General features: G+C 51.7%; 10 protein-coding genes across 10 annotated transcripts; 3 read left to right on the top strand and 7 right to left on the bottom strand.

Moving 5' to 3' along the window:
* Positions 1 to 594: 594 nt before the first annotated feature.
* SNOG_11232 (hypothetical protein) lies at positions 595 to 2212 on the bottom strand (the record flags this gene model as incomplete). Its single annotated transcript, XM_001801422.1, is given in 2 exon segments — positions 595 to 984; positions 1001 to 2212. The coding sequence occupies 2 exon segments, from the start codon at positions 1988 to 1990 to the stop codon at positions 595 to 597; spliced, it is 1380 nt and encodes a 459-aa protein (XP_001801474.1). The 5' UTR covers positions 1991 to 2212.
* An 855-nt stretch (positions 2213 to 3067) lies between these two features.
* Positions 3068 to 3429, top strand: SNOG_11231 (hypothetical protein; the record flags this gene model as incomplete). Its single annotated transcript, XM_001801421.1, has 2 exons — positions 3068 to 3164; positions 3281 to 3429. The coding sequence occupies 2 exons, from the start codon at positions 3068 to 3070 to the stop codon at positions 3427 to 3429; spliced, it is 246 nt and encodes an 81-aa protein (XP_001801473.1).
* Positions 3430 to 5405: 1976 nt separating this feature from the next.
* SNOG_11230 (hypothetical protein) lies at positions 5406 to 8579 on the bottom strand (the record flags this gene model as incomplete). Its single annotated transcript, XM_001801420.1, has 7 exons — positions 5406 to 5959; positions 5993 to 6066; positions 6267 to 6319; positions 6453 to 6967; positions 7227 to 7388; positions 7631 to 8116; positions 8357 to 8579. 7 exons carry the CDS (start codon positions 8577 to 8579, stop codon positions 5406 to 5408), a joined length of 2067 nt encoding a protein of 688 aa, XP_001801472.1.
* A 1011-nt stretch (positions 8580 to 9590) lies between these two features.
* SNOG_11228 (hypothetical protein) lies at positions 9591 to 9809 on the top strand (the record flags this gene model as incomplete). The annotated part of the gene is made up of 2 exons (XM_001801419.1): positions 9591 to 9653; positions 9708 to 9809. The coding sequence occupies 2 exons, from the start codon at positions 9591 to 9593 to the stop codon at positions 9807 to 9809; spliced, it is 165 nt and encodes a 54-aa protein (XP_001801471.1).
* A 906-nt stretch (positions 9810 to 10715) lies between these two features.
* SNOG_11227 (hypothetical protein) lies at positions 10716 to 11468 on the bottom strand (the record flags this gene model as incomplete). The annotated part of the gene is made up of 2 exons (XM_001801418.1): positions 10716 to 11360; positions 11436 to 11468. 2 exons carry the CDS (start codon positions 11466 to 11468, stop codon positions 10716 to 10718), a joined length of 678 nt encoding a protein of 225 aa, XP_001801470.1.
* Positions 11469 to 11807: 339 nt separating this feature from the next.
* SNOG_11226 (hypothetical protein) lies at positions 11808 to 12693 on the top strand (the record flags this gene model as incomplete). The annotated part of the gene is made up of 3 exons (XM_001801417.1): positions 11808 to 12067; positions 12115 to 12362; positions 12416 to 12693. 3 exons carry the CDS (start codon positions 11808 to 11810, stop codon positions 12691 to 12693), a joined length of 786 nt encoding a protein of 261 aa, XP_001801469.1.
* A 1232-nt stretch (positions 12694 to 13925) lies between these two features.
* SNOG_11225 (hypothetical protein) lies at positions 13926 to 14666 on the bottom strand (the record flags this gene model as incomplete). The annotated part of the gene is made up of 3 exons (XM_001801416.1): positions 13926 to 14207; positions 14258 to 14350; positions 14442 to 14666. The coding sequence occupies 3 exons, from the start codon at positions 14664 to 14666 to the stop codon at positions 13926 to 13928; spliced, it is 600 nt and encodes a 199-aa protein (XP_001801468.1).
* A 1208-nt stretch (positions 14667 to 15874) lies between these two features.
* On the bottom strand, positions 15875 to 17588 carry SNOG_11224 (hypothetical protein; the record flags this gene model as incomplete). Its single annotated transcript, XM_001801415.1, has 4 exons — positions 15875 to 17102; positions 17131 to 17355; positions 17396 to 17415; positions 17468 to 17588. The coding sequence occupies 4 exons, from the start codon at positions 17586 to 17588 to the stop codon at positions 15915 to 15917; spliced, it is 1554 nt and encodes a 517-aa protein (XP_001801467.1). The 3' UTR covers positions 15875 to 15914.
* Positions 17589 to 19490: 1902 nt separating this feature from the next.
* On the bottom strand, positions 19491 to 20740 carry SNOG_11223 (hypothetical protein; the record flags this gene model as incomplete). The annotated part of the gene is given in 5 exon segments (XM_001801414.1): positions 19491 to 19642; positions 19660 to 19882; positions 19969 to 20383; positions 20498 to 20634; positions 20687 to 20740. 5 exon segments carry the CDS (start codon positions 20738 to 20740, stop codon positions 19491 to 19493), a joined length of 981 nt encoding a protein of 326 aa, XP_001801466.1.
* A 423-nt stretch (positions 20741 to 21163) lies between these two features.
* On the bottom strand, positions 21164 to 24197 carry SNOG_11222 (hypothetical protein; the record flags this gene model as incomplete). Its single annotated transcript, XM_001801413.1, has 6 exons — positions 21164 to 21703; positions 21751 to 22416; positions 22597 to 22922; positions 22993 to 23190; positions 23439 to 24051; positions 24102 to 24197. The coding sequence occupies 6 exons, from the start codon at positions 24195 to 24197 to the stop codon at positions 21212 to 21214; spliced, it is 2391 nt and encodes a 796-aa protein (XP_001801465.1). The 3' UTR covers positions 21164 to 21211.
* Positions 24198 to 24551: the final 354 nt, after the last annotated feature.

Raw genomic sequence — 24551 nt, 5'->3', positions numbered from 1 at the left:
AGCTCGGTTGAGACGAATTGGCAGGAGCGACCCACTACGTCCCGCCCGTAACATCTCCAGCTTTGTAGCATCGCTTCATCACTTTAAAGGGCGTACATCATCGTCACCAGGCAGCGCCAGAATGCTTGCTCGCTTTGCACCTACACTTTAGTGGTATACTCTAAGTTTCTAGAGGAGCCTGAATATATACGCAGCTATAGGATACTCTATCTCGTACCATAGAGATTCTTGAATATGTACAGGCTACCCCTTTACCTCTTCTTGTTGGGAAGGAGGCGGGCAGGAATACTGCCGGCGCATGGTGCCATGTGCGGTTCTCGCTTCTGCAATCACCGTCACTGCATTGAAAAGCATCGCTGAGTGTCATGAGGCAAATTTGATCAAGTGAATGTGTTATTCATTGTTTTTGTACTCGAAATGGTACTTATGTGTGCGACGCAAGGTCACCGACGGCTCTCTCCATCATACAAGCAAAAGGGCATGCCGAACCGCTCAAGGTCCGGTCATGAAAGAAAGTATAGTGCGTTACAGTACGTCAAAAAGTCAGACCCAAGTGGTGTCTGTACCAACCAGAATATGAACAAGGGGGGATCCCTAAGCCTTAGCCTGACCTACGAAGCGGTGCGTAGGTATCCAAGATAGTTTTCCGCCAACTCCAAAAGATGCAACCGGGTATAAAAGAAGTGTGTGGATCGTGATATACAGTGTGTCGCTTAGATGAGGTGGGCGGCGCTGTGACGGCGGTGGAGGTGGGCGCGAGGGAAAGTGGATGTTGCGCTTGGTTGTGGCGACAACCGCACCAGCAGAGCACATCATGCCCTCGGCGAGATCCTGAGCAACAGCACATCCGCGGTTGCAAAGACCGAACTTCTTGCTGCCGATGCAAACAACAGCTCCGTCGTTGGTGCAAGGAGTGCACTCTCCATTTGTGGGAGTAGTGTTGTTGGGGACTTGAGGAGCAGCTGACGGTGCGGCGGGGGCGGGCTGAGGAAGCGGGAACTTCGGGCTGAGGAGCAGGAGCAGGAGCAGGCGCTTCGGGCTGGGGAGTAGGCTTGGAGACAGGAACAGAGGATGCGCCTGGGGCAAAGACACCACCCGGGTTGAGAGGAGCCTTGGACTCTGTGGGTCCCTTGTTGATGGGTGATTCTGAAGGGACACCGCTGCTGGGCTTGGTAGGGTAGCCACCATCGGATGGGGTAGAAGGAGTGCCCTCAGACGGGGTGGAGGGAGTGCCTGCGGATGGGCTTCCGATCGAGCCAGCACCCGCGCCCAGAGCGTTCTGCTTCTGGCATGCAGCGCCAGAGACGGCATTGATCAGTGCCTCCTGCTTGAGCTGCATAACTTTGGATCCGGGATCGGGATAAACAAAGTTACCTGACGCGGCCTTGCACTCAGTATCAGGTAAGTTGGCAACAAACATATCTGGGAGAGCTGCCAGAGCCTTGGCTGCGCTAGCAGTGCTGGCAGTGCTTCCACTGCTCCCGACTTGGATGGGTGCGCAGTTCATGTAGAACTCGCGGTTTCCGACCTTATTGATCCAAGTCCAAGCAAAGGTGTAGCGACCCTCTGGGATGTCGCTGGGCATAGTGACAGGGAACTCATCGGGGACAGCAATGGTACGCGGATCTTTGCCTGGGATCTCCTCGAAGTTCTCGTTGGTCTTCGCCGTAGGGCAGCCTCCGACGACGCTCTGGATGACCTTCCATTGAGACTTCTCGGTGGGCTCGGGATCAGTTGTGATGGAAAACTGGCAGGAACCACCTCCGTGGACGGCAGTGCCACCAAAAGTGATGTTCTGGGTTTCTCCGGCGTTCCATTGGTTCATGGTATCGACGGCGTAGACGCCGTTGCGCTGCTTACAGGGGAAGTCGGCAGGAGCAAGGGGAGAGCTGTTCAAAGTATCCCAGCCGAAAGGCTTTGGGTAGGTCAAGACGATGTGCGCAGACGCACTGGCGGCAAGCGCCGAAATGGCAATGGCTTTGGAGAACATGTTGACGTTTGAAAGACTGTAAAACTTGGGTATTTGGGAAACTCGCTGAGACCTGCTGAGCGGAGCAAAGATTGTGGTGGCTGGAATCGTCTGAAGTGATGCTGGACCGTGAATATTGTAGATGGAACGGCGTGAGGGAGACTAGCTCTTCGAACGATAGACAGCGATGAGAAAGAATGTGGTATCTGCCGCGGGCAAGATATAGAAAAGAGAGTGTGATGGAAGAAGTTCCGAAACTGCTGTGGTGAGCCTGTGGTGGAGTAGAAACACGATGCAGGTCCCATCGACTATATACCTACCACTCATCGCCAGTCGCCTCCCTACTCGAGAAACGAGTGTGTGCAGACCGGGGCCTAGGTGCCACAGCGGATCAGGTACAGGCGTAGGCTATTCGACGGCATGAGACGTCTAAGGTAACCTTCCGGCTCGTATGCCCATCATGGCCTAGCGGCAGGGGTGCAAGGACAGGATGCACGGTGCTACGGCATGTGAGCAGCCTGAATCCAGCTGGCTCGGCAGGTACCCATGTCTATCAATTGGCTGCAGAGAGTTCAGGTGCAAGATGTTTCTGAAACGAAAAAGTGGAAAATGGCTCGGATGGGTCGCGATTGGGGCGAAGTCATTTCCAGGGGCGACGTCAGGTTTGAGGAGTGCGCCGGCGGTCTGTGAGCTGCATGGTGGCAGGGTGCGGCATCCCCTATCGATAGCAGAAGCGAGTCGTAAAGACGGCCTGGAGTGGATAAACGATCGCCCTCGGTTAGCCTGAAACGTCGACGGCCTCCAGGAAGGCGGCTGTGTGCATCCCCATTCGCTGGGGTCCCATCTTCAGCGCACGCTGGTGTCGCGATGCTGTCTTACCAACGACCAACCAAACAGCCCATCTCGTGTCTGCTGGTGACACCCTCAGCATGTGTACCGCCCTCTTCGTAACGCAGGCGCAAAGGCTGGCTGCTTTTGACCACTAGTCGCAGAGCCTCGCACCACGGCGGCGTCTGGCCGTTGCGAAGACAGTTGTGTAGCAGCGTTATTGCAGGGCCCCGAACGCAAGGGACTCCGCAGAACTTCATGCGTGCAAACATGGATGCCTTCCCTCTTATGCGCATGATCTTTATTTTTGGGCTGCCATCGTGGCTTTACCCGTCGGCTCTCAAAATACCTCAGGCACGAGACTCGTGTTTGTAAGATCTGCGTGTTATAAGCTTCCAAATCTGTCTCCGTCCTCAGGCGTAGAGAAGCTCTGCTATCGTGAGATTTGCCTGCAGGTGTAGCGTTACGCCTATGTTTGGACAGTTGCGCCGCAACGTGGTGCACAACATGGCGGCGCGAATGCAGGTCCCGATGGGCTGTGTGCCGGTGGCGGTCGCCTCAGCCGACTAGATCGTCGAGATCAGCTCGTGATGAAGACACCGCTACGTCGCCCTGGCCGATCTCTCAACTGATTGGCCGCTTAGCATCGACAGCCTGTTTCAGGAATTGGTCGTGAGGGTGGGCAATTCGGGGGGTGCCAACTGAGCAGGCAGTCAGCTAGTCGCGCGCCGTTCCCACGGCTGATCAGTGGACTTGAAAGCTTGGGCTCGGATGCTCCGTATGCAATTCCGCGCGTACTGAACCGCGTCAACCACCCGCTTCGCAGTTGACTAAGACAGCATGGAATGGAAACAGACCACGACATGCAGCTGCCCATCGCAATACAACATAGCAGCCCCTGGGCGCGAATGTTTCAAGTCCTCAGAATTTCATCGATGCATGTCTATATTGGCGCATCATTTCGAGAGGTTTGGCATGCAGGCGTCAAACAAATACGCATTTATATCCTGGATAGTGTTGCAGATGCGATTTTGCCACAGTCGGACTTTGACAAGCTTGATGATGCCTCGGGCCTGTTGCACTGCCAGAGGACTTGGCCCAAAACGCGACCGGTGGCAAGACTGAATCTCATGAAGACGAGGTGTATTTTCGAGAAAAGATATGATATGACGTGGCTGCTGCTCGCGAAGTCACGGCCTCTGTTGGATTGTGCTGATCCGCCCAGATTGTGGCCCACTCGTACCCTCTAACATTCGCCCCGAGGACAAGAGGCCCCCAGGATGTCTTGCTGCCCCTCCATGCAAGTATAGAGAAGCGGTATTCGGCCATCGTATCCCGCGTGTTGTTCCTTCAATCTCTCTTGTGGGTGAGCCGCACCAGATGGCTTGCACTATGTTCGGCGACGCCCGGATTGCAATTCATTCCCCATCAACCACTCAGATGGTATGAGAATGACATTGCTTGGGATTGAGAAGCTTCTTGCCGCATCTAGCACCTTTTGGGAACGGATACAGGAAGGACGTGTAGTCCCCACAAGGCTGTTGTGAGACGTGCACCTTATTTGCCCTCTGACCACTGACGGCCCGAAGATTTTGAGATTTGGCGTTCACCATGTACTTGTTTGAGCAATACCTCCGTTCCTGATAACCATGTTGCGACGTCGCTGTTTGTGCAATGGGCAGACGACTCTTTATGCTACGCCCTAAAGCAAAGCCTTGGCCGCGTACTGGAGGAGCCACGGGGAGGTCTTGTTGATAGAAGAAACTAGTGTGAACGCTTGCAGTGTCCCTGACTATAGACCACTGAATGCTCTAATAGAACCCAACTGGGTACTGGGAGGGGGGTGTCCCTATACCAGAGTCGGATCGTAGAAGATATCTGTGCTTCGACATGCTGCGTCCTCTAGCCCAAAATGTCGGAGATGAAGTGAGCGAGTATTTGAGGAAGTTTGCAGCAAACATCCCGCGTCCCTAGAGAAATGGAAGAGATCTCACCGGCTGTCAACGACGAGGCGTGGAAAATATCTTGAGGCTTCAGTGAGGCTTTCAATGCTTGATCCATCTGCTGTTTTATGAACTAGGACTGACAATGGGTTTTAACTGGAGGCTGCGAATGCGCCTTCAAAGTCATTTCCTGTGTGAACCACTCACGTACAGAGCATCGCGCGGACTTGGCTATCACTCTATTCCTCAAGAGGCAAGTCAGTGAGAACTTCTTGACACTTGGATTTGTCTTCGGGATCGACTTGAGTCAATTTATGGCTTGTGTGCCCAGCGGTGTCTGTACCCAGCGGTGTGGTGCGAATTTCCAGTTGCCTTTCATGCCTGCACTGCATTGGCACGCCATTATATGAGCTGACCGCTCTGTACGCTGAAACAATCAGAGGAGAACTAGGCTTCTCTGACCTTCGCGCACTGGGCTTCTCCCTGTTATATTGAAAACGTGTTGAGCTGCCCTGGATTCATTCGCAAATCATCTCTGATGATAGCCTAAGAAAAAGCTGGATGTAGGGAATTGTCCATGTAGCCGTAATTTATGCAAGGCTGCAACAAGAATGCAATTTTGAGGGCCAAAATTGTCGCCATTAACCGCTGCCAATAGCCGATCCTTATACACTGGGTCCCACTGAGCGTTTACGTAGCAACGGGAGTTTATGCTCTAACCATGTCGTTTTCTTAGCGCGGGGCTTCACAACAAGCGGTACTTTCTCGATACCGATATGAACTCGTCCGTCCATGCCACCAATAAAACTTCCGAATCCATACCGGGAGTCGAGTCGCCGCAAATGTTGTGCACGCTCCTTTCGATCAAGGTGTGATGTACCTTGCATATCCTCAACAGCTGTACTGGCAGCGAAAAGAGCAATGATGGAAGCGATCGAAGTCGGCATCCGAGCCAGATACTGGCCTGGGCGGCGCGTATAAACCCAAATTGCGACTACCACATAGGTGCAGAGGATGGCTTCGGAGATGATAAACATAGTGGACGACAAGAAAAGGCGTCTCTCTGGCTCAAGCCTCGAACCGTAGAGTGTGGCGGACTCGTTGTTTTGATTCGGCACCAATAAGTCCTGCTTGTTTCGTCCAAACCAGATTGCGAAGAGCTTTGCGTACACTTGATTGAGAGGTTCTAGCACATCCTCGAGCTTCGGAACAGGTAGTTCTGGATCGATCAGTCGACTGCTATTGGTCGTACGTTTAATGAAATAGTTGAGGTAGTCGTTCGCAAAAGTGTCATTGTGCCAGCCAGCTCCGGCGCGGAACAGGAACCTGTTGGAATGACCAACCAAATTGTTATCCACGGTCCTCGAGCGATTTGTTGTATCGTTTGTCGGTGATACTTCCGATGGGCTATCGTAGTATGCGGGAGCCTGTAGCCGTCCACCTGCGTCAACACGAATGTTCGCAGTTCGACGCTTCAGTTTTGGTTGACACAGGACGAACAGCGTATTGTTCGGGCGTATGCTCACGCTCCCTGGCGCTGAACAAACTCCCTGCCCTTCACGCATCCACCCCAAAATGACTGAAGTCATGCAAATCTCTTCCTCAGCTTGTGTTGCGTTCTCACGGGCTTGTAGCAATGCCACGAATTCGGTAGCGCTTGGCTCGTCTTTACAAGGACCTACCAATATATTGTTGGCATTCCTGCAACGTACGCTTCCTTGACCGTTGGGAATGCTGACATTCATGGAGCCTTCTGTATCTATGATATGTGCATTGAAGTCCTGGCCTAATTCCATCTCTTTACATTCAAGTGTTGCACCAATCGCGTTTGTCTTGGCTTCCAGGATAGAAGTGCTCAAATGACTTGTATTGCCGCCTTCGTCGAAAACTGGCACATAGAACATCGCGTTGTCCGTCCAAGCAGGCAGAGAAGTGTTTCGTGTGATATTTGACTCTGCGATCAAAAAGTGATCCGCTCCATCACCGCCAAAATATGCGCCGGAAAGGTTAGGTGTGCCTTGATTGTTATTTGCTAACGGGCCCACACTTCCATTAACCAATACGAAGTTGGGCTCGTAAGTCGGGTTGAGTGCTATTGTATGCTGGATGTCGACCGATACTTGGTTGAAAAGACCAGAAAACGCAACTGCGAGCAGGTTCGCTAACAATGCCATAGCACACACAGAAGCGAGGACGAAGTGCTTCGCCCTCAACGCCTGGAGTACAACTAGCTGAGGCGGAAGTGAGCTATAATTGGTATCGATAGAAGTCTCCGCTTTGGCGTTACAATCCTGTAGCTCCTCTAAAGGTTGTAGCATACAAAGTAAACGATTGATCAGAATCCACATCGGTTCGATCAGGGTCGCAATAGCTGTAGGGATGTAGTTCTCCAGAATGTTCTGTACAACAGTGTTTGATGATGGTAGCGGTAATCCTGTAGCCAGTTAGATGTTCTGCAATCATATTACCGACGCTCAATGACTTACCATTTGCGTGTGCTTTTCCATAAAGAACACCTAGCAGAATAGCAAGTGCTACGAAAAGATTGATGATTGGGAATGCAACCCAGAGGCTAAACTCCACGGGGCGGACAGGTTTTGCGATACTGGATGGACTATCTCTTCTTTGTCCTGTGGAGCTGACGAAACCTGTTTCTGAATATGTGATAGCGCTGGGTGTGATTTCTAGGATCCTGAGTCTCAAGTTAGGTAGATTCTCACGTTGTGGAATCTTGACACTAACTCTGTACCGCACTCGTTGTTCGTGAGTTTATACCGTTTATTGCCAATGATTTTCTGTACATCCTCAATGGAACAGCAGTCTAAATCTGCAAAGTCGGAAAGCAGTGCGCGATTGTCTGCAACCATCGACATTATGCTCGCTATCGTACTTGGGTCGGTCCTCAAGTTTCTTTGTCGGATGAATGTTAAGATCAGGAGCGCTATGGTGGATATCGAGACCACAGCGAGAAACCCTACGACAATGTGAACGAAGACAGGTTCGAGTAAGACTGCCTCACTGACAACTTGTCTCTGGCCGGCAACTTCTTTTGACGAGCTGAAGTTATCGCCCTTGCCCAGGACGTCTACCATCGCGCGGACAAATAGTAAGCGATAGGCGTCGGCGTATGCCTTTGACAATGCTTGCCAGTCGAGGTACTCTTCCAGGGGTCGGGTACCAGTGCCGACAGCTAGTCCAACCATAGACATGAGATCGCTGGACAGAGTCAGGTTGGTTCGTGCGACCACATCCCAGTACTTGGGAATCGTTACTCCAGGCATGGCGTCGCTACGGGCATTTACTTCGAGACGGCCAGAATTCAGAACAGATTCGAAGTAGGTGGCATTGAATTCACTCCAGTCCAACGGTTGTCTTTCTGCCAGATTCACCACTTTTAGAGGCATGCTCGTCATGGTGTCGATGGTGGCGGATACTTCTTGTCGCCAGTACCTTGCACGACAAAATATTGCTGTAACATCTTGAGGGTAATCTTGAGCTCGAGCCTGTGCGGAATAATCAGCCAGGCTTCAAAAGCCGAGTTTTGTTAATGGCGCTACCTTTGACTTCGCAAATCCGGCCCAGAATGTGGTATTCTCGCTTTTCGGACAGAGCGTACTCAGGTAATAGCTGGCGAGACCCGCATTATGGTAACCAATATACATGCCCGTATACTGTTTAGTCTCAAGCGACTTATATCGCGAGGTGTTCTCGCCGACTGTGAGATTTCCGTCGAGACCCAAGTCGGTGATATTGCAGCCGCCGTTACTAAGGTACGAGATCCTCGTGGAGTTATCTGCTTTGTGTGAGGCGTTCTCGCATTCCAAGTCCAGGGTGTACATTGTGGTTGGGGCTGTCTGTGTCCCCTTCTGAAGAGACTCCCTTTCATGGTCTGCTGATTTGAAGGGTGCCAGAGTAAAATTGCGTGCAGTATACATGGGTAAACTTTCGTTCGCAGTAGCTATACCATAAGTTGATTGTCCATATTTGAATGTTAGGCTTGCCTCCTGCTTCCCCACAGGCATGGAGTACGTAGAAACAGCAAAGGTCGCATTGGTAGTACGTGTGACGGTTTGCACCGAGAAGAGACCTGCTTGTGTCGGGACAAGACCCCAGGTGACAAGAACGACTGCGAAAGAAGCCCAGAAGACTGGCCAATGCCTAGTGGCGTAGCAGTTAGTATATGATGTCCTTTGCTCTCGACATGGCAACAAATCCGCCGACGGTCTTCCACTCTTCTTCCTTCTTTATGAACAAGACTGAATCCATGCACTTTAGCATTGTCGGACGAGGTGTTTGCTTACTTGTCTCTGAACGCTCGGATGGGGGCCAATGGTATAAACGAGAAAGGGTACTGCAATAAAAGCGAGTCCTTCCCCAGGGCTCCGTTCGGTTTGCTAAGCTGATAGTATGGCTCCATACGCTTCGTCTCGAGATCGATCCATGCCCAGTAAATGCTGAAGATGACGGCAACGATGGTTGGGAAATATAAGTAGACGAATGTAGTGCCCAAAGGAAGATCGTTAATGACAGGAGCAAAGATCAGTCCATTATCTCGCTGACTTTTCCAGAGTAGATATTCAAGAACGGCGATGAGAGTCCAGCATATCGCAATGGTAAATACGAGCACTGGTGCTCGAAGTGCAGGTGGGTGCCAATATTTCGTTTCTAGGGATCAATGAGTTTCGTATTCATTCAAAAAAAAAGTTTGGACTTGCCATATATCTCTGTCAATCTTGACAAGAGAGTGTTTTTGCGTTTCCAATCTCCTGCTGGTGTGCTGTCCGACGGCGTCGACCTTGCGACGGTGATACCGTGATCCATGGCAAACTTAAGAATAAGGCAAAAAGAAAATGACCGACAGATCGCAACAACGCAACGCTTCGCAATACAGATACAAGCGACAAGCTGCTGCAGTACGCCCGGCAGCATTAGTACATCAAGATGTCTGGTACTTAACGAAGGCTTAGGCGCCCGGCCTCCAATTTACGCGCTGCTGCGCCGCATCAACCAATCCCATCATCTTGTTCCACGACTCTAGTCCCACTCTGGAAAAGAGGTGCAATATGTGAATCTTCCCGTGCGGCTGGAATATGTCGTCCAATGTAAACGCGCAAATATGCGACAGGTGGGGGAACGCTTCTGCCGATTGGAGCCAGCTGGTTTCAGGGTTGTGGCGTGGTTCGTGGCACTTGGGATCATCCCGAACCTCAGCGCACTAAATTGGGCCCTGTCACTATTCTTAGCAGCATCTTGATATCCAAATGTATAACAGATAACAAATTTTGTGCGACCGCACAATTTGCCCAAAATGGGATCTTGTGCAAGCTGTGTAGGATTGAAAGAGCCAAAAGCAAGACGATCTTCGCAAATTCATGTATGGCGTCTCATTGAACCCAATGGCTTCTCCGGTTCATGCGTGATCAGCCTACGGGCTTCAAATTACTTAGGCAGGATTTGGGCGCACTCAGATTGTCTCCGTGGCATATTGCAGCCTTCGTGATAGTACTGTCTCTTGGGAGGCCGAGAAGCGGCTGATGTTGATGCAGGCAAAGGCCGTGAAACACAAGAAGAAAGCATTTAAGAATGAGATGATTGCTGATCCGCTTTCAGCGAAATGCGCCAACTTCTCTGCGCCTGCGAGGTGAGGTCAGTTGGAACAAGCGCCACTTGGTAGTGGGAAACATACCACCATGTTTGAAAATCTACAGTGCTAACATCTATGCCCAATAGACGCAGCGCACTTGTATCAAGATGGCAGTCATACGGCCTCACTGTTCCATCATTTGAGTCCTCATTAGGCGTGAACGGCTCCATGCCATCCAATGGCAGTCCCATGATATCAGCAAATGTCTGACATATTTGCCACTTCGTCATCTGATCCTCAGAACTGAATTGAAGAATGCTGGGAAGGTCGCGATCGCTAAACAAGGCATCGTTAACGTTCATGCGTGTAAGATTACCATGATCGATTCGCCTTACCTGTTTGCAGGATCAAGGTATAGCTTCGAGATATCTCGGCACACGCGGCCAACATCCTGCGTATTCGTGGGAAAACGCAGAGCGTAGTCGTCAACCTGTATCTTGGTTCGATCGTCTTCAAGCTTTTGAGAGGCCCACAATTGTGACATGAGCACGTTGACGGCACTTTCTTTGGGCTCATCACAGGAGCCATAAAGCACGGGAACTCGCAGTACCACAACCTTGTTTTGGCTGCCTCTCTGTGTCGCTACCTCCAGAACAGCTTTTTCTCCATCGAGCTTTGTTTGCCCATATACGTTTGGCGGATTCGGAGAGGACTCCGGCTCATAAGGCGCCTCGCCACGTTTACCAGAGAACACATAGTCGGTGGAGATGTAGATTAAGAAGATGCCTCGAGCTGTTGTTGCTTCGGCCAGTGCACGGCTTGAATCCACATTGATTTTCCTCGCAGCCTCTGGGTTCGCAGTGCACGAGTCCGGAAATCGATTCGCAGCACAATGCACAACGACATCGGGTGCTGTCTCATCCAATACTCGTTCGACCTCTTTTTGGTCGAGAATGTCGAGCTTGATCACATCAGGAAGAACAACCCGACTTAGCCCAGTCCCAATCGACTTCCAGCCATCCAAGAAGAATTGCCGCTGTACTTGCCGTCCAAGCAGGCCGCTGGCTTGTACATCTGGTCAGCCGCTAGCATGACGAATATCCAGACATGCTTTACCGCCAGTGATGAGAGCTATCTGCGGCATGCTGTCGATTTGGATGACAGATGCTGTCCACGGAGATATAAGACGAGGCTTATTGCGCAACCGAGGTGAAGTCAGGTCCAATATGCGGCGAAGTGTCTTGCGTGAGAGAGTAAGCAGAAGTGCGGGTGAGAAGGGCCCCAGGGTCCAGGTCTGTGCGTCATCACGTGAACTCGAGCGCTGCTGGACCCCTGTCGCAGCTTCACTGGAAGTCGCGAAGTCGCGACTGCTCCAAAAGCCATTCACGCAGTCCAGCAACAATGTCTACTATAACACACCAAGCTTCACAAAGCTCATACCCGTGAGTATAATGAGCTCAGCTACCAAGAATTGCGATTAATCATGGACAGCCCCGTCCTACCCAAGGATTTCAACGCCAACCAGCCGAAGACCATCCGTCTATATCCTCTTAGCAACTACACATTTGGCACGAAAGATGGCCAGCCAGAAGAAGACCCTTCCGTGCTTGCGCGACTGAAGCGACTTGAAGAACACTACCAGGAACATGGCATGCGACGAACATGTGAAGGAATCCTTGTCTGCCACGAGCACAACCACCCCCACATTCTGATGCTGCAGATCGCGAACGCATTCTTCAAGCTGTACGTTCTTCAGTAAATTTACATAAACACGGCACTGACAAATCTAGACCTGGTGACTACCTCCGCGCCGAAGACGACGAAATCGAGGGCTTCAAGGCGAGGCTGAATGAGCGCCTTGCACCAGTCGGCACGCAATTCACAGGTGAAGGCGTCAACGATGAATGGCAGGTCGGCGACACGCTTGCGCAATGGTGGCGACCGAACTTCGAGACCTTCATGTACCCATTCATTCCCGCGCACGTCACCAGACCGAAAGAGTGCAAGAAGCTCTACTTCATACAGTTGCCCCGAAGCAGTAAGTCTATTCCCCAGTTTCTAGAAAGGAAACATGAATTGACGTTGCAAAAGAGGTCCTGAGTGTCCCAAAGAACATGAAACTCCTCGCCGTCCCGCTATTCGAACTGTACGACAACACCGCACGTTACGGCCCTCAGCTTTCCGCAATCCCTCATCTCCTGTCGCGCTACAACTTCGAATTTGTCGACGAAGAAGGCAATGTCGCGGCCATGACACCCGGCGTAGGTCCGCCAGACGGCACCATACAAACCAAAGTGCTGGCCGGCGGCGAGGATGTGAAGATGGAGGCAAATGGCGATGGCACAGGGAGCGACATTACTCTGTCATAGTGCTTTCCCTGGACCAGTTTTGGCTAGACTTCACGGCGCTAATGCATGGGTGGTGTCAGGCGTTTATCTCCGGAATCAAGTTCACGTCTTCTTTACAGATGCGCATACCCGACGCGCGACGACTTGACCCGCCTCGTCCTCATTTTGGTACGGCTCGAACAAGAGGACCAAGCTGAGTACTTCGGTAAGAAAGTATGGTTTCCCCACAAGTAGTGATTCCTAAGTATTTTACTGCAGCTATCAATTAGACCCCGCGAAGGGGCTAATACTTCATATGCCCAGGTCGCTGCTCCGTGTACTTGTTCAAGCCTTTCGCTTGTGTGCCGATTGATTTCGATTGATTCGCGAGGCGTGTAAGTATGCAAGGTTCCGTGACATACAGGCGTGACTTCATCATAGCCAGGCATCAAATACAGTGGTTCGAATGCAGCTGTGCTGACGGCAGCTGTGCTACTTCATTATTTAGTGAAAGAGGAGCATTCGTTGGCCTGATTGCTATGTGAAGCGTTGCATGGAATGCACAGCGATAATCAGCGTTGATCGATGTTTTGAAGCAGTGTGATTGTGTAGTAACTAATGTGAATCAGGCTTGACGCAGTTATCTTATGTCTTGTGCAGTGAAGTTGTAGTGAATCAGCATCTCTGCGCTGCCTCTGCAGACATTCTTCCTGCTTCTCTTCACTCTACTTGTAGCACAGGATGCTAATAGAGCAGAGGATATTAGTATGCATAAGCATCTTAGTATGCATAGGCATCTTAGCATGCCTAGACATAAATCCTAAGAATTATTAAACTTATAAAAAGAGCAAGATGCGCATTTAGACAAAGGCAGAGGAGATATTACAAATTTAAGAGAGGAAACCTAGCACTAGAGTTATTATAAAGAAAAAGCACTTTTAGATTCGCATATTCTGAGCAAGTACTTAAGTAAGCCTAGGGCAGCTCGCTTTAGGAGAAAATTCCCAAGGCCGCACTTGTAGTCGTTGAAATTGTTGAGCAAAGTGCTCGCCGGCAAGAAGCTCGCCAAGAATTATGAAATGCAAAGAAACAGAAACATAAAAGCACCGCCTATGCTGTCCAAATCACCCATGCTGGCTTCACTTTCTGCTAAGACAGTCGCAGTTCAGGATGCGCGCAGCTGCCAGCTCAATGTGGACGCTCCTGTTGCTGAGTTAGTCAGTGTGAAGGACAGCGTCTTCAAAAGACGAAGAAGTACTTACCCTGAATGTCATTTACGCTCTTCTGTTTTGCTTCTTCTTATTGACGAAGTTCTCAAAGAGGTTGTTATACGTTTTCCGTCGCTCAAAGCGACTCAACTCACAGAATTCTTCTAGCCAGATAGGAAACGGTAGACTTTCGATGGCGACGTCGGCTCTGGGTATCTGGAATCTTTTTGTAGCGATGTCGGCTCTGGGCATCTGGAATTTTTCTGTCGCGATGTCGCTACCTTCTGCTATGATATACCACCTCGTACTACCTCGTGCATCGGTTTCGGGCTTGATTGTGAGTTGGAACTATAGTGTAAATGTTAGTTTAGGCTTGAAGTAGAGAAGGGAGAAAGTACGTTGGTGGCGGAGTGCTTCTCTTTGGTTTTCTTGGCGAGTGGTCTCTTCAGTTCTTGAACGCTCAGATCATTGGGGTGAGGAGCATTGCGAGCCTGTGTAACTATTGTTAGCACTTTAATCAGTCAAAATCGTCATTTTGGGTTAACTTGCAATGTGCCGTCTCAAGGGCTCGTTTCGTCGCACCGCGCGCGCATCTGAGCGTCGCCGTGCTGTCTCATGCGACCCCTCCTCGGTCTCCTCGTCTTCGGATTCTTCTCTTGATCTTAAACGATCCACGTAGGTTCGATCCTCCCTCAAAGTGCTTGCAATGTGTTCAGCGACCTTGTATCTGTCTGGGGACAGATTGGCACGCGGTCGCAGATGGATTGGGGAGCGGCTGGGAGATCGTGACCTTGCGCGTTTTGCCATTGCAGAAACTGTAGGTGGAGTTGTGAATGATAAGCAGAAAGAAGTAGATTAGTGTGGTGTAGAAGTTCAGGTTCAAAGCCACCGATCGAGGTACTATATACCTCCCTCCCGCGCCTCCTCTGCCTGGGCCGTTCTCTTACCTTTGATTCCTGTCTGCTCCTACACCGCCCCTTTTAGCGCCTTTTTACCCCGCCTTTATAAGATGTCTCTCTTACTTTCTTGCCTGCCTGCGCGTATAGAGCTAATAGGTAAGTAGTAATTGCATATCCCTTACTATGCATTATAAACTAGGCTAGACACGCAGTCTAGCTAGTCACATTAAGATTATAGCTATTTAATTTAGGCAGGGAACTACATCAGCGGTAAAGTAAGCTATTTACAGGTTCTGAGATTGAACTGCACGCAGGAAGTATAAGTGACATAGAAAGCTGCGAGATATCTTCGCGCGCCACAACCTCGTACAGGAGTAGATGCACATTGAATAAATTGTATAAGAGGATTCAAATTAAACAAATTACACAAGAACGACGCAAAGGTATACTTCTCGTAAAAGAACGCTGGCACTAGAGTCATGCAGATGCAAACTAGACATGTACACTACTGCTCTCTCACACAAATCCGGACGCAGCTTAGACACAACGCAATCTACTTCCAGTATATGAAAATTGACACGATATATCTAGAAATGCTCTTGCGCCTATTTAGCAGGTGCAGTTTAGCTTAATGCGGCTTAAAGGCTCCATGTGAATAAATGATGTTGTTGTAGAGTTCGTTGCATTCGAATGTTTCGCCCAAAGGGCCTGGCGAGGGAGGGGAATATTAGTAACACCAATGAAAGTCAGCTAACGATGGCATTTTACGTACCATAGGGCTCGGGGTAGTAATATTGTCCCGAAGTTGTAAGAGAGAGCATTACACATCGTACATTCATTTTAAAGGCGCTAGAGTAGGAAATAATTCGACAAAATAAAATATAGTAGAACGAAGTTAAAGGAAGTAGAACAAGGCAGAGTAAAGAAAAAACAGAAAACAGAATCAAGTATAAAAAAACTAGGAACAAGTTAAATAACATAACAGGGAGATGAAATCAAAATTTTCCTGGAGTCGGGAATTTACAACTGTCTGGTCAAAATTACATTTTGAGAACAAAGGTACAATGAACAACACTAGCCACCAATCAAACACATTTTCATAAAACAATACCCATTCCCGAATAAAATCAACTTCATTAACAACACTACTCAGCACTTAGAAAAACTCTCTAATCAAACTCTTCTCCAACCTCGGCTTTCCACCCTTCCAATCGTCCCTCTCATAGTACCTGAACACCAAATCGTACCCGTCCAAATCATGCACGATACGATCGACCCTCCTATATCCCTTGATCCCCTCCATGCGCTTGACCTCCGCCTTGCCCTTAGCCGCCGCAACTTCATCACTAGGCTTCGCTTCGAAAAGCGTAACGCTGAATCTTCCAGGCTTGAAAATGCCCACGACGTGCTCCACGATGTCGGCAGTTTCGCGGCCAGTCTGGCGGGCGGGAACGTTGGTCTCGAAAGAGGCGTAGGAGCATTGGGGCTCGGGTGTGACGTGCACGGTGAAATAGTGCGTGGCGTCTGAGCCCTTCTTGTGGCCGTCTGGGGCGCCACCGGGGGCGGGGATGACGCCGTTGGCGGAGAAGCCACAGGGAGTGAAAAGATAGGCGTCGATGCGGGCATCGGGGTACTTGGATGTGGGGTAGACGTCCGCGAGACCACAGGCTTCGGAGACGACGGTGCCGAGCGTGTGACCTTCGGTGGTCAATTCCTCGGGGAAGGTCAACTCCTCGTCCGAAGCGAAGCCGGAGTGGTCAGAGGAAGTCTGCTCGAAGACGTCGAAGCTGTCGTCCGAGATCTGCGTGGGGGCAGTCGAAGTGTTGAGCATGGTAGACCCACCAAGGCTCTCGCATTTCTCCTCAGAGATAGTGCCGAGAGACTGGATCGCACTCTTGCGGGCCTCGCGAGCCTTCTGGATGTAGCGACCTTCCGCAACCGCACTTGCGTCCTCGAGGTAGAACTGGCGAGCGTTCTTCTCTTCGAGATCGGTCATCAGAACTTCCAGAGTCTCGTCCTCCTCTTCGTCGGTGACCTGCTCGCGCAGCATGCGCTCAGGGTGACTGACGTACTTGGTCTCGGTCTCGGGAACGTCTGCATCCTCGCAGCCTGGGCTGGGAGGTGGAGTCAACTGGGTATCAGGGCCAGTGATGTAAAGGTACCAGTGCTCGCCGTTCATCTTGCCAATCATGTATGCACTGCCGCCCTGGAATCGCTGGTCGAGGAAGCGGACTTCGTCGCGCCAGCTGCGGTGGGGACCGCGCTGTTGGTCGGGGTTGAGAAAGTTCTTGCGGCTGTAAAAGACGCGGTAGGGGGCAGCAGCAGGGGCGAGACCAGTGCCAGGCTGTGCGTGTCACGAATGGGAAGCCGGCATCGACCGCGGCGATTTCGAGGAGGCGTGTCAGGCCCCAGAGCAGAGTGGTGGTGCCGCATGTCTTGAGCACAACCTTGTGAGGGAAGACGAACATGCTCGACTCGGACAGGAGATAGGCGTCCACATGCTCAGACTCAATGACGGAGAGTACCTTGCAGTTGACGAGATCAAGCATCTCCTTCCAGGTGTCCGCGGAAACCTTCTTGAGTCCGAGCGGACCGGCCTGACCAGGCAGGTCCGTGGCAGAGGCGCATGAACCATACTTCGAGGAGCTTCTCCGGACCTGTGTGCTGTTAGTACCGCACATCAAACATGTGTACGCGTTGCATGCTCACCTTCGAAGGAATTGGTGGAGTCGAGGTCGATGGTAGCCTCTTTGTTGATGGTCAAGAGCGGAGTTCCAATGTGCGACGACGGAGACGCAGTGTAGTGCTTGGGGATTTCAGTAGCGACCATCTCTTGGCTGTGTGGGCGTAACGCGCACTGGTTCCTGACAGCAGTTGGGTTGGCTATGCAGTTGTACAGGGGGATTGGCTGGCTGTCAAGCGGGGCGCAGTCTGCTGCTCAGACAAGCAATGCGGTGCTCGCCTGAGGAGAGAAGGCCCACGGGTCGCGAGAGTGAAGAGGCTGGCGTTTGCCAGCAGCAGAGGGTGAATGTATGGCAAGTCGACCGTGGCCGATGTTAGGGAGGTCGGGCGGAGAGCGGAATAAACGAGGCTTTGCGCCGGGAAATGGTGTCAGTCGAGGGGCCTCGCGCGACCAGATTCCGATACCCTGGTGAAGTATCGGGTCCAGCAGACGAGGGATCTGCTCAGGTGGGTGTGGTGGTGATGTGGGAGTAGGGGGTGTTATCGAGGCCTGCACTGATCAGTACCTCTCTTGCTATGCAGGCTTCTTCACGGAAAAATGCGTGGAGACGCGTAGTGCACCGCAACTTACTTCGCAGGCTTGGACAGAAAGCGTACCAGATCCTCGCGGCGCATGGAAAGTTGCAAGTCGACGGCGGAAAACGGTCTGCGGGCTGTCACAGCCTATGCAGTTGGGAAGAAGGTGACGAGTAGGTCTGCCAGCTTGACGATGTCTGCTTTATAGTGGGCGCAGAGGGAGGAGTTCAATGCAATGCCAGTTGGGCGCCGATGGGACGTGTTAGCGGCAAGAGGGCGTGTGCGTTCTGTCGCGGCCTTGAACCCTCGCGATGACGTGGAAAAGCTTTGTGAGTGATGAAAGAACAGGTCAGGAATAGCAGTGTTAGGCTTCACAGGCGCAATCTTGTAGATTCGTGGGCGGTGTGTTGGTGTGTTGAGAGAGCGCTGGTCGCGTGTAGGCGAATTTTTCGTGGAGGTGCGGTATTTCCTAACATGCAGGCAACGTCACCGCCAGTCTTGCTGCACGGCCCGCCCACGCCGCCCATCGCAGTTGGCTCTTCTGCCCCGCTGTCCATAGCACGAGCCACAACCACCGCCGTCTGCACTTCCGAGCATTGCATGTGAAGTCGCGAAGAGACAAAAGCTGCGTGCTGTTGTAGTAGTATGCTCCAGCATATAGACCACACGCCATGTATCCAACAGCCACATTCCACTCCCGCGCTCCCTACCGCTCAGCTTGTACCGTATACGTCTACTATCGAATTCATCACCGATCCCGCCAAAGATAGCAACGACCTTGCTCCAAAACACTGCATCCCACGCCCCGGACCCTGCTATAACGCCCAAACTTATATTACCGTGCAGCCGGGATGGCCTCAGCCTCAACACTCAAAGTATCCCACATGCGCATAACGACCTGCTGGTATAGCTATAGCAGCTTTCCACACTCTTTATCGCTTGCCGTCATCGCTCACGCTGTACTTGCTGTAACAGGAAGGTTGGCTAGCTTGCCGTGCGACATAAATGTCCCGAAGCACTCTCGCAGATCGAGCACTAGCAGATCCGCCGCTTCCCATGCGGGGAGTGTGGCGCACCGTTGGTGGCGCTTGACCTGCTGCCGCGTGAGCTTGTATGCTGTGAGCAGCGTCTGCATAAACGTACCCATTCAATTTGCCATGAGGTTGAGCCCCACATCAATGGTGTTGATGGAAGGCTGCTTTGCGTTTGGAACGAACTGATTGCTAGAGGTACCGGGCAGCAGTCGTCCCAATCTGGTACCGTCGTGTCCAGGTGAGCTTGGCGTAGCCATCGAAGTGACGATTCGGGGCCTGGAAGCCACTGCATCATAGTCCAGTTCAGGATTTCAGTAGGTGTCCATGTGTAACTCCTTGCCTCGGCTCCATCGTCTCGGGCCGTCGTCCCGTATGGACGCTCTGCAAAACTTGAATGATTGCCGGCATGTCCTGGGAGAGCCTGGTTCTGCACCTCGAGCTCAGTAAGCGAAAGGAATGGCGAGCGTGATCGAGACGTCAATGGTGAACTCGAAGGTGCTCGAGTATGAATCACATCCAGCAGCGCCGCCAGTAGTCCAACCGGCGAATCGCAAAGCGAGAAAGACAGAGTCTGTGGCCGAAGCGAGTACAACTGGTGCAGTGCTGTACCGAGTGGCTGCTTAGAATGGAACGGATTTCGGGGTGTGGAAAGGTCCTCGATTGTGCGGCACGACTGAAGCTCAGCAGGGAGATAGCCAAAGCTCAAAAGGGGCAACTTTCCCTTGGTCAACTTTGCAATCTTGTATTTGAGGAACGCCATTGTGTTCCGCTTAGCCGTTGGCTCAGCAAAAGACGGATTTGCCGTATGAACGGCATGGCAGTGTCTGGGGTGCTGTTGCGCCAGCGCGCGGCATATGCTAAAGCCCCTGTGACGGTCAGTATTTGTCCCATCTCGACGGAAATCACTTGCCATCCTACTCCATGAGCAACATAATACTCATAGCCGAGTCTCTTCATCAGTCCATCAAACATAGAGGCAGTCTCTTTCAATCCGAAGTCCAGCGATGAACTGGCATCACTAAAGCCGAAGCCCGGTATGCTCGGCGCAATCACATGGAAAGCTTGTTGGGCGCCCTCACCACAGCCTGGCTGCGATTGGGGATCTGTAAGTGCATCGATAATGCGCTGTACCTCGATGAAAGACGACGGCCACGAGTGGCACACAAGCAGTGGGATGGCGTTTGTATGTTTCGAGCGCTTGTGGACGAAGTGTATGCGTAGTGAGTGTGTCGCAGACTTATCCGTAGCCGATAGTATGGTGACGCTGGTGCGAAACTGCGGAAGCGAAGTGTTGAATTGTGTTTCGGCAGCGCGCCAGTCGTAGCCTTCTAGCCTGAACTCTGATCAGTTCGTGGTGATGGTGTGTTGCTCTCCTTTGCGATGTAGAGAGCCGTTGTACTCCTTGCTTCAGATGGAAAGTATTTGTGGAACTATGACCAACACTTACCAGAAATCGAGTAGTGGCTCAAGCACAGCCTTTGGTGTACCATGCTCCCATGTCCTATGCCCAGGCAGCTCAAGTTCTCGTGGAAGTCTTGTGAGCTCCAATTTCTTCTTCGTGAGTTCCAGGTATCGCAATGAAACCTGCAGCCATTAGCAAAGTCTTGTTCAATTATTCATCGACCCTTGCACATACATGCATGCTGTAAGGCGTAATCGCCTCTGCCTCATTCTGCACTAATTCAGTCATGGTAATACGTCCCACATGTACCCATAGTTTTCAAAATGAAAGCGGATTCTAGTGTAACAAGTACCCTGGGGAATAAATTGCGTAGACTTCGGAATAATGACAAGGTTACGAGTACCTCCAGGAAGGTCATTTCTTGCGTGCCCAGTAGCATGACGAGATAAGGAATCTTCTGGACACGTCAATACGAACCCAAGAGTACGCGTACAATGGCGGTTTTGACATGTTCTAGATTCTACCTCGCGATGTTCCTCGCGTTGCTGTTGGCTGTTTACTCATGTACTTTGTGATCTGCTGTGGCGACAACTGTGGCGTTGTGGCAGTGCAGCAAGGTAATAGCCGAAGTGATCGACAAACTTTGTTCGAAAGAGGGCAATGAGCCTGACGTGCAGTTCAGGAACACCAATGAACGCTCCGTATGAGTAGATAGTACCATAAGCTTTCATTTGCCTTCGAACAGATCTGTCGACATGGCTAGACGTCTCTAACTGTACCACCCGCTGTCGGATTTCCGGTCACTCCGCCGCTCGACGAGACCCGCTGCGTTGCCTGAGTGGCTGCCCCGCGCAGATTGAGGCTGCCAATTCGCTGTACAAGGTTGCTTCCCACTGCATCCACGGCCCCCCGTGGCTGCATCAGTGAAGGTGCTTGCGCTGCGGCCTCTTGCACCTTGAATAGCCTTATACTAGTGTTGTTCCATACCCCGGCAGTGCCCTTAGCTACGAGCATCTCTTGCGCAAAAACAAATCCCCACAGAAGCGACTCATACCAGCCGAGGGACAAGGGGGACCACTCAAAGAGGTGGACCCTGATTGGAGACGGCTCGATGCCTCGCACCTCTGTATCATGAATGATTTCGAGCGCCGCTACCGTGTCATTGGAACTCGTGCTCGGCATCTTGGGCCCAAGCTGCGAAATCAACATCAAGATGGAATGCAGTGGCAGCTGCGATAGCCAACTTTCGAGCTGTGTAGATGATCAGTAAAGTGCATCAATAAAGAAAGTCTACCTACCCATGCAGAAGATGGCGTAAAGAACTCATTCGTTGCCAGTGCTGGTGTTGCCAAACTACTCAAGCTTGAGATGCTGTTCTGCCTTGAGAAAGCGGGCTGCCCCACGGGCATTTTCCCCCGTGCTTTCTCTGACATGCCTCTCAACTGAAGCGGCACAGCTTCATCAATAGAAGATGCTATCGATGCGCTTCTTGAAGCTCCCGAAGGCGAATGTATTGGTGACTGTGGTGCCTCCGTTGGATGTGGCTCGTCGGCATCAGAGTCATCATCATCACCAATTGCAAAGGCACTGTTCTCTTCAGGGACGTTGCCCAACGTGGGCGTTCGTGAGACCGTGGGACTTCTGATGCTGTCGATCGAGTTCGTTCTCTGAAGCTCAGATGCACCCTCTTTACGCAGTTGGTTCTGTCGCTCTATCTCCTCCTGTCCGCTCTCGAGCGTAAAGTCTCGCAGTGCCTGAAATCGTTTACGAGACCGCACAATCGCGTATATGAGATTTGGGTTGTCTGGTGTCGTGTCAGAGACAAGAATTGTATCATTCGTGATGTACTTACGTTGATATTGATGCTCAATCATGGCGTTCAGCACCTCCAATAATGATTGGAGGAGTGTGTGGTTGTTCTCATTGGCGAATAAGAAGCTCGGCGACGACATTGACGCAAAGAGCTGTAGTAGTTTGGAACTGGTTGAACGGCCGAGATTTTGCACATAAGCTGCAATGTTGTTGAGAATAGCCAGGAGCGCAGGGTAAACCGCATCGAGTCTACCTTTGCCCGTTGTAAGGAGGGTGTAAATGGACTTTTCATGTCAGCACAGATTTAAAAAAAAAGGGGGCATAGCACATACAGTGATGACATAGTCGGCATATGTACCATGAAAGTTAGGGATCCGTATGCTTGGTGGGAGCGACTCTTGGCCTTCAAAAGTCTTGTTGAGACTCTTGCCAAAGTTTGGCTCAACGCTCAGAGTCTGCAGCACAAACACGCACATTCGAACCAGACCTTGTTTTGTAGGGTCGTTGCGCTGGTCGATTGCGTAGTACAGCACCAGTACCACGAAATCGTGAGCTCTGTCGGTATCGATGATAAACGAGCGGAATCGCTTGTTGCATTGCAGAGCTTCCCAGAAGAGCATGATCATCTCGGGTGCCCAAGTCAGTGACTTCTGGCTCCCTGGCAGGTAGGACGTGTTTGCTTGCAACTGTTGCGTGTCAGTTGATGTTTGCTAAGCATGATGTCGTACATACGGGCTGGTTCAGAATGCGAGTCATGCCATCTACCAAGAATTGAAAGTCCTGTGGTCTATGTAGCCGGCCTAAGAAGTGGCGGAAGAAATTCTTGGGCGCAGGACCGTTGCCTGCCTCTGGAATTGGGTACAGGATGAGTACCAGGAGGAGTTGCAAGCAGTATGTCACAAGTATTTGCCTCTGATCTTTGAAGACTACGTGATCGTAGGGCACGCGCCATGTTGCGGGATTGTACTTTAGAGTCTGTCCAAGTCAGCAGGAGCAGGAGCAGAAGCGAGCGAGTGCCTTTACGGACCGTGTTGAGTAACGAGCACAAGACGGATAGAACAACCTGCTTGTCCGGACAGGTTGCAATATATGTGATGGCTTTGACACCTTTCACGGGGAGAATGCCTGCGCACATCAGCAAGGCCACAACAGTGGAAAGACAATGGTTGCGCACCAGAAGACATGTACATGGACTTGCTTGCAAAGGTGAGCAGAAGACGCAAGATCTCGGTTCTGTTGCTCTCGAACTCCTTTGTCGAGGCAACGGGCGTGTTGCAGCCCACGCCGCTCTGCCAGATGGCGTAGGTGACCTTGTTCTTGCCCGCTGGCACTTTTGGCAGGGTAAACTCGGAGAAGAAGAGCAGGTCAATCAGTGTGTCGATGACTTCCTCTGCGAGCGGCTTCGCAGTCTCGAATTCGGGCTCTTGCTGCGTCGGCGTCTGCTCAGGGTCTGCTTCATCGAAGATGACCTCGCTGCGCACCTGGCCCCGCCGACTGCGCTTTCGGCGCGTCGCCCAGAAGAAGTCGTCTTCCCACTGCTCGAGGCGGTCCTCCTCGTACAGGAACGGCAGGAGCCGGGTGAGGACGCGAATGCAGTTGAGGGCATCGCGCTCCGGGGCAAGCTCGGGGTCGGGGAACGAGGGGTGGTTGCGCAGCACATTGAGGCGCGAGGTGACGGCGAGGATGAGGGTCTCAAGGTTGGCTAGGTTGTTGTCGCGCGTGCGGCGGATGTCAGCGGGCGAGAACAGCGAGAAGACATCCTCGGTCGACTCTGGCAGCTCCCAGAACTGGCACAGCAGTTAGCACGGCCGACTACGAGGGCACAGGGCTGGCATACGCCGGTCCAGTAGACATCGTCTGCCGGAATCTGCTTGGGCTCAGACAGGCGGAAGATGCCCTGCTTAAAGGTGAGTTTGGAGTCGGACGCGCCCATCGATGTGCAATGTCACGGCTTCTGCTTATGTGCGCATCGTGTTTGGTGAGGAATCCAAGTGGTTGTGGTTGCGTCGGACCTGCCACCTGCCAACGCCGGCTGTCACTCCTCACATGCTTTCGCGACTGGTTGGCGACGCGCCTCTCACTACACGCAATCACGCAACATTGTGCAGTCTGACAGCAGCACCACAGGAAGTGCGCTGCGACTCGTGCCTAGTCTCTTCGTCTCTTCGTCTCTTCGTCTCTTCGTCTCTTCACACCCCACACTTGTTGCATCATCTTCAGAGAGAACAAACAGCACGGGTGGAGAGCTAGCCAGCACTACGTCATTACATAAGCGACCGGTCTCTTT

This window comes from Parastagonospora nodorum (genome assembly GCF_000146915.1).
Source record: "Parastagonospora nodorum SN15 chromosome Unknown scaffold_18, whole genome shotgun sequence".
NCBI classification, from domain to species: domain Eukaryota; kingdom Fungi; phylum Ascomycota; class Dothideomycetes; order Pleosporales; family Phaeosphaeriaceae; genus Parastagonospora; species Parastagonospora nodorum.
This window is presented reverse-complemented; position numbering and strand designations above follow the sequence as displayed.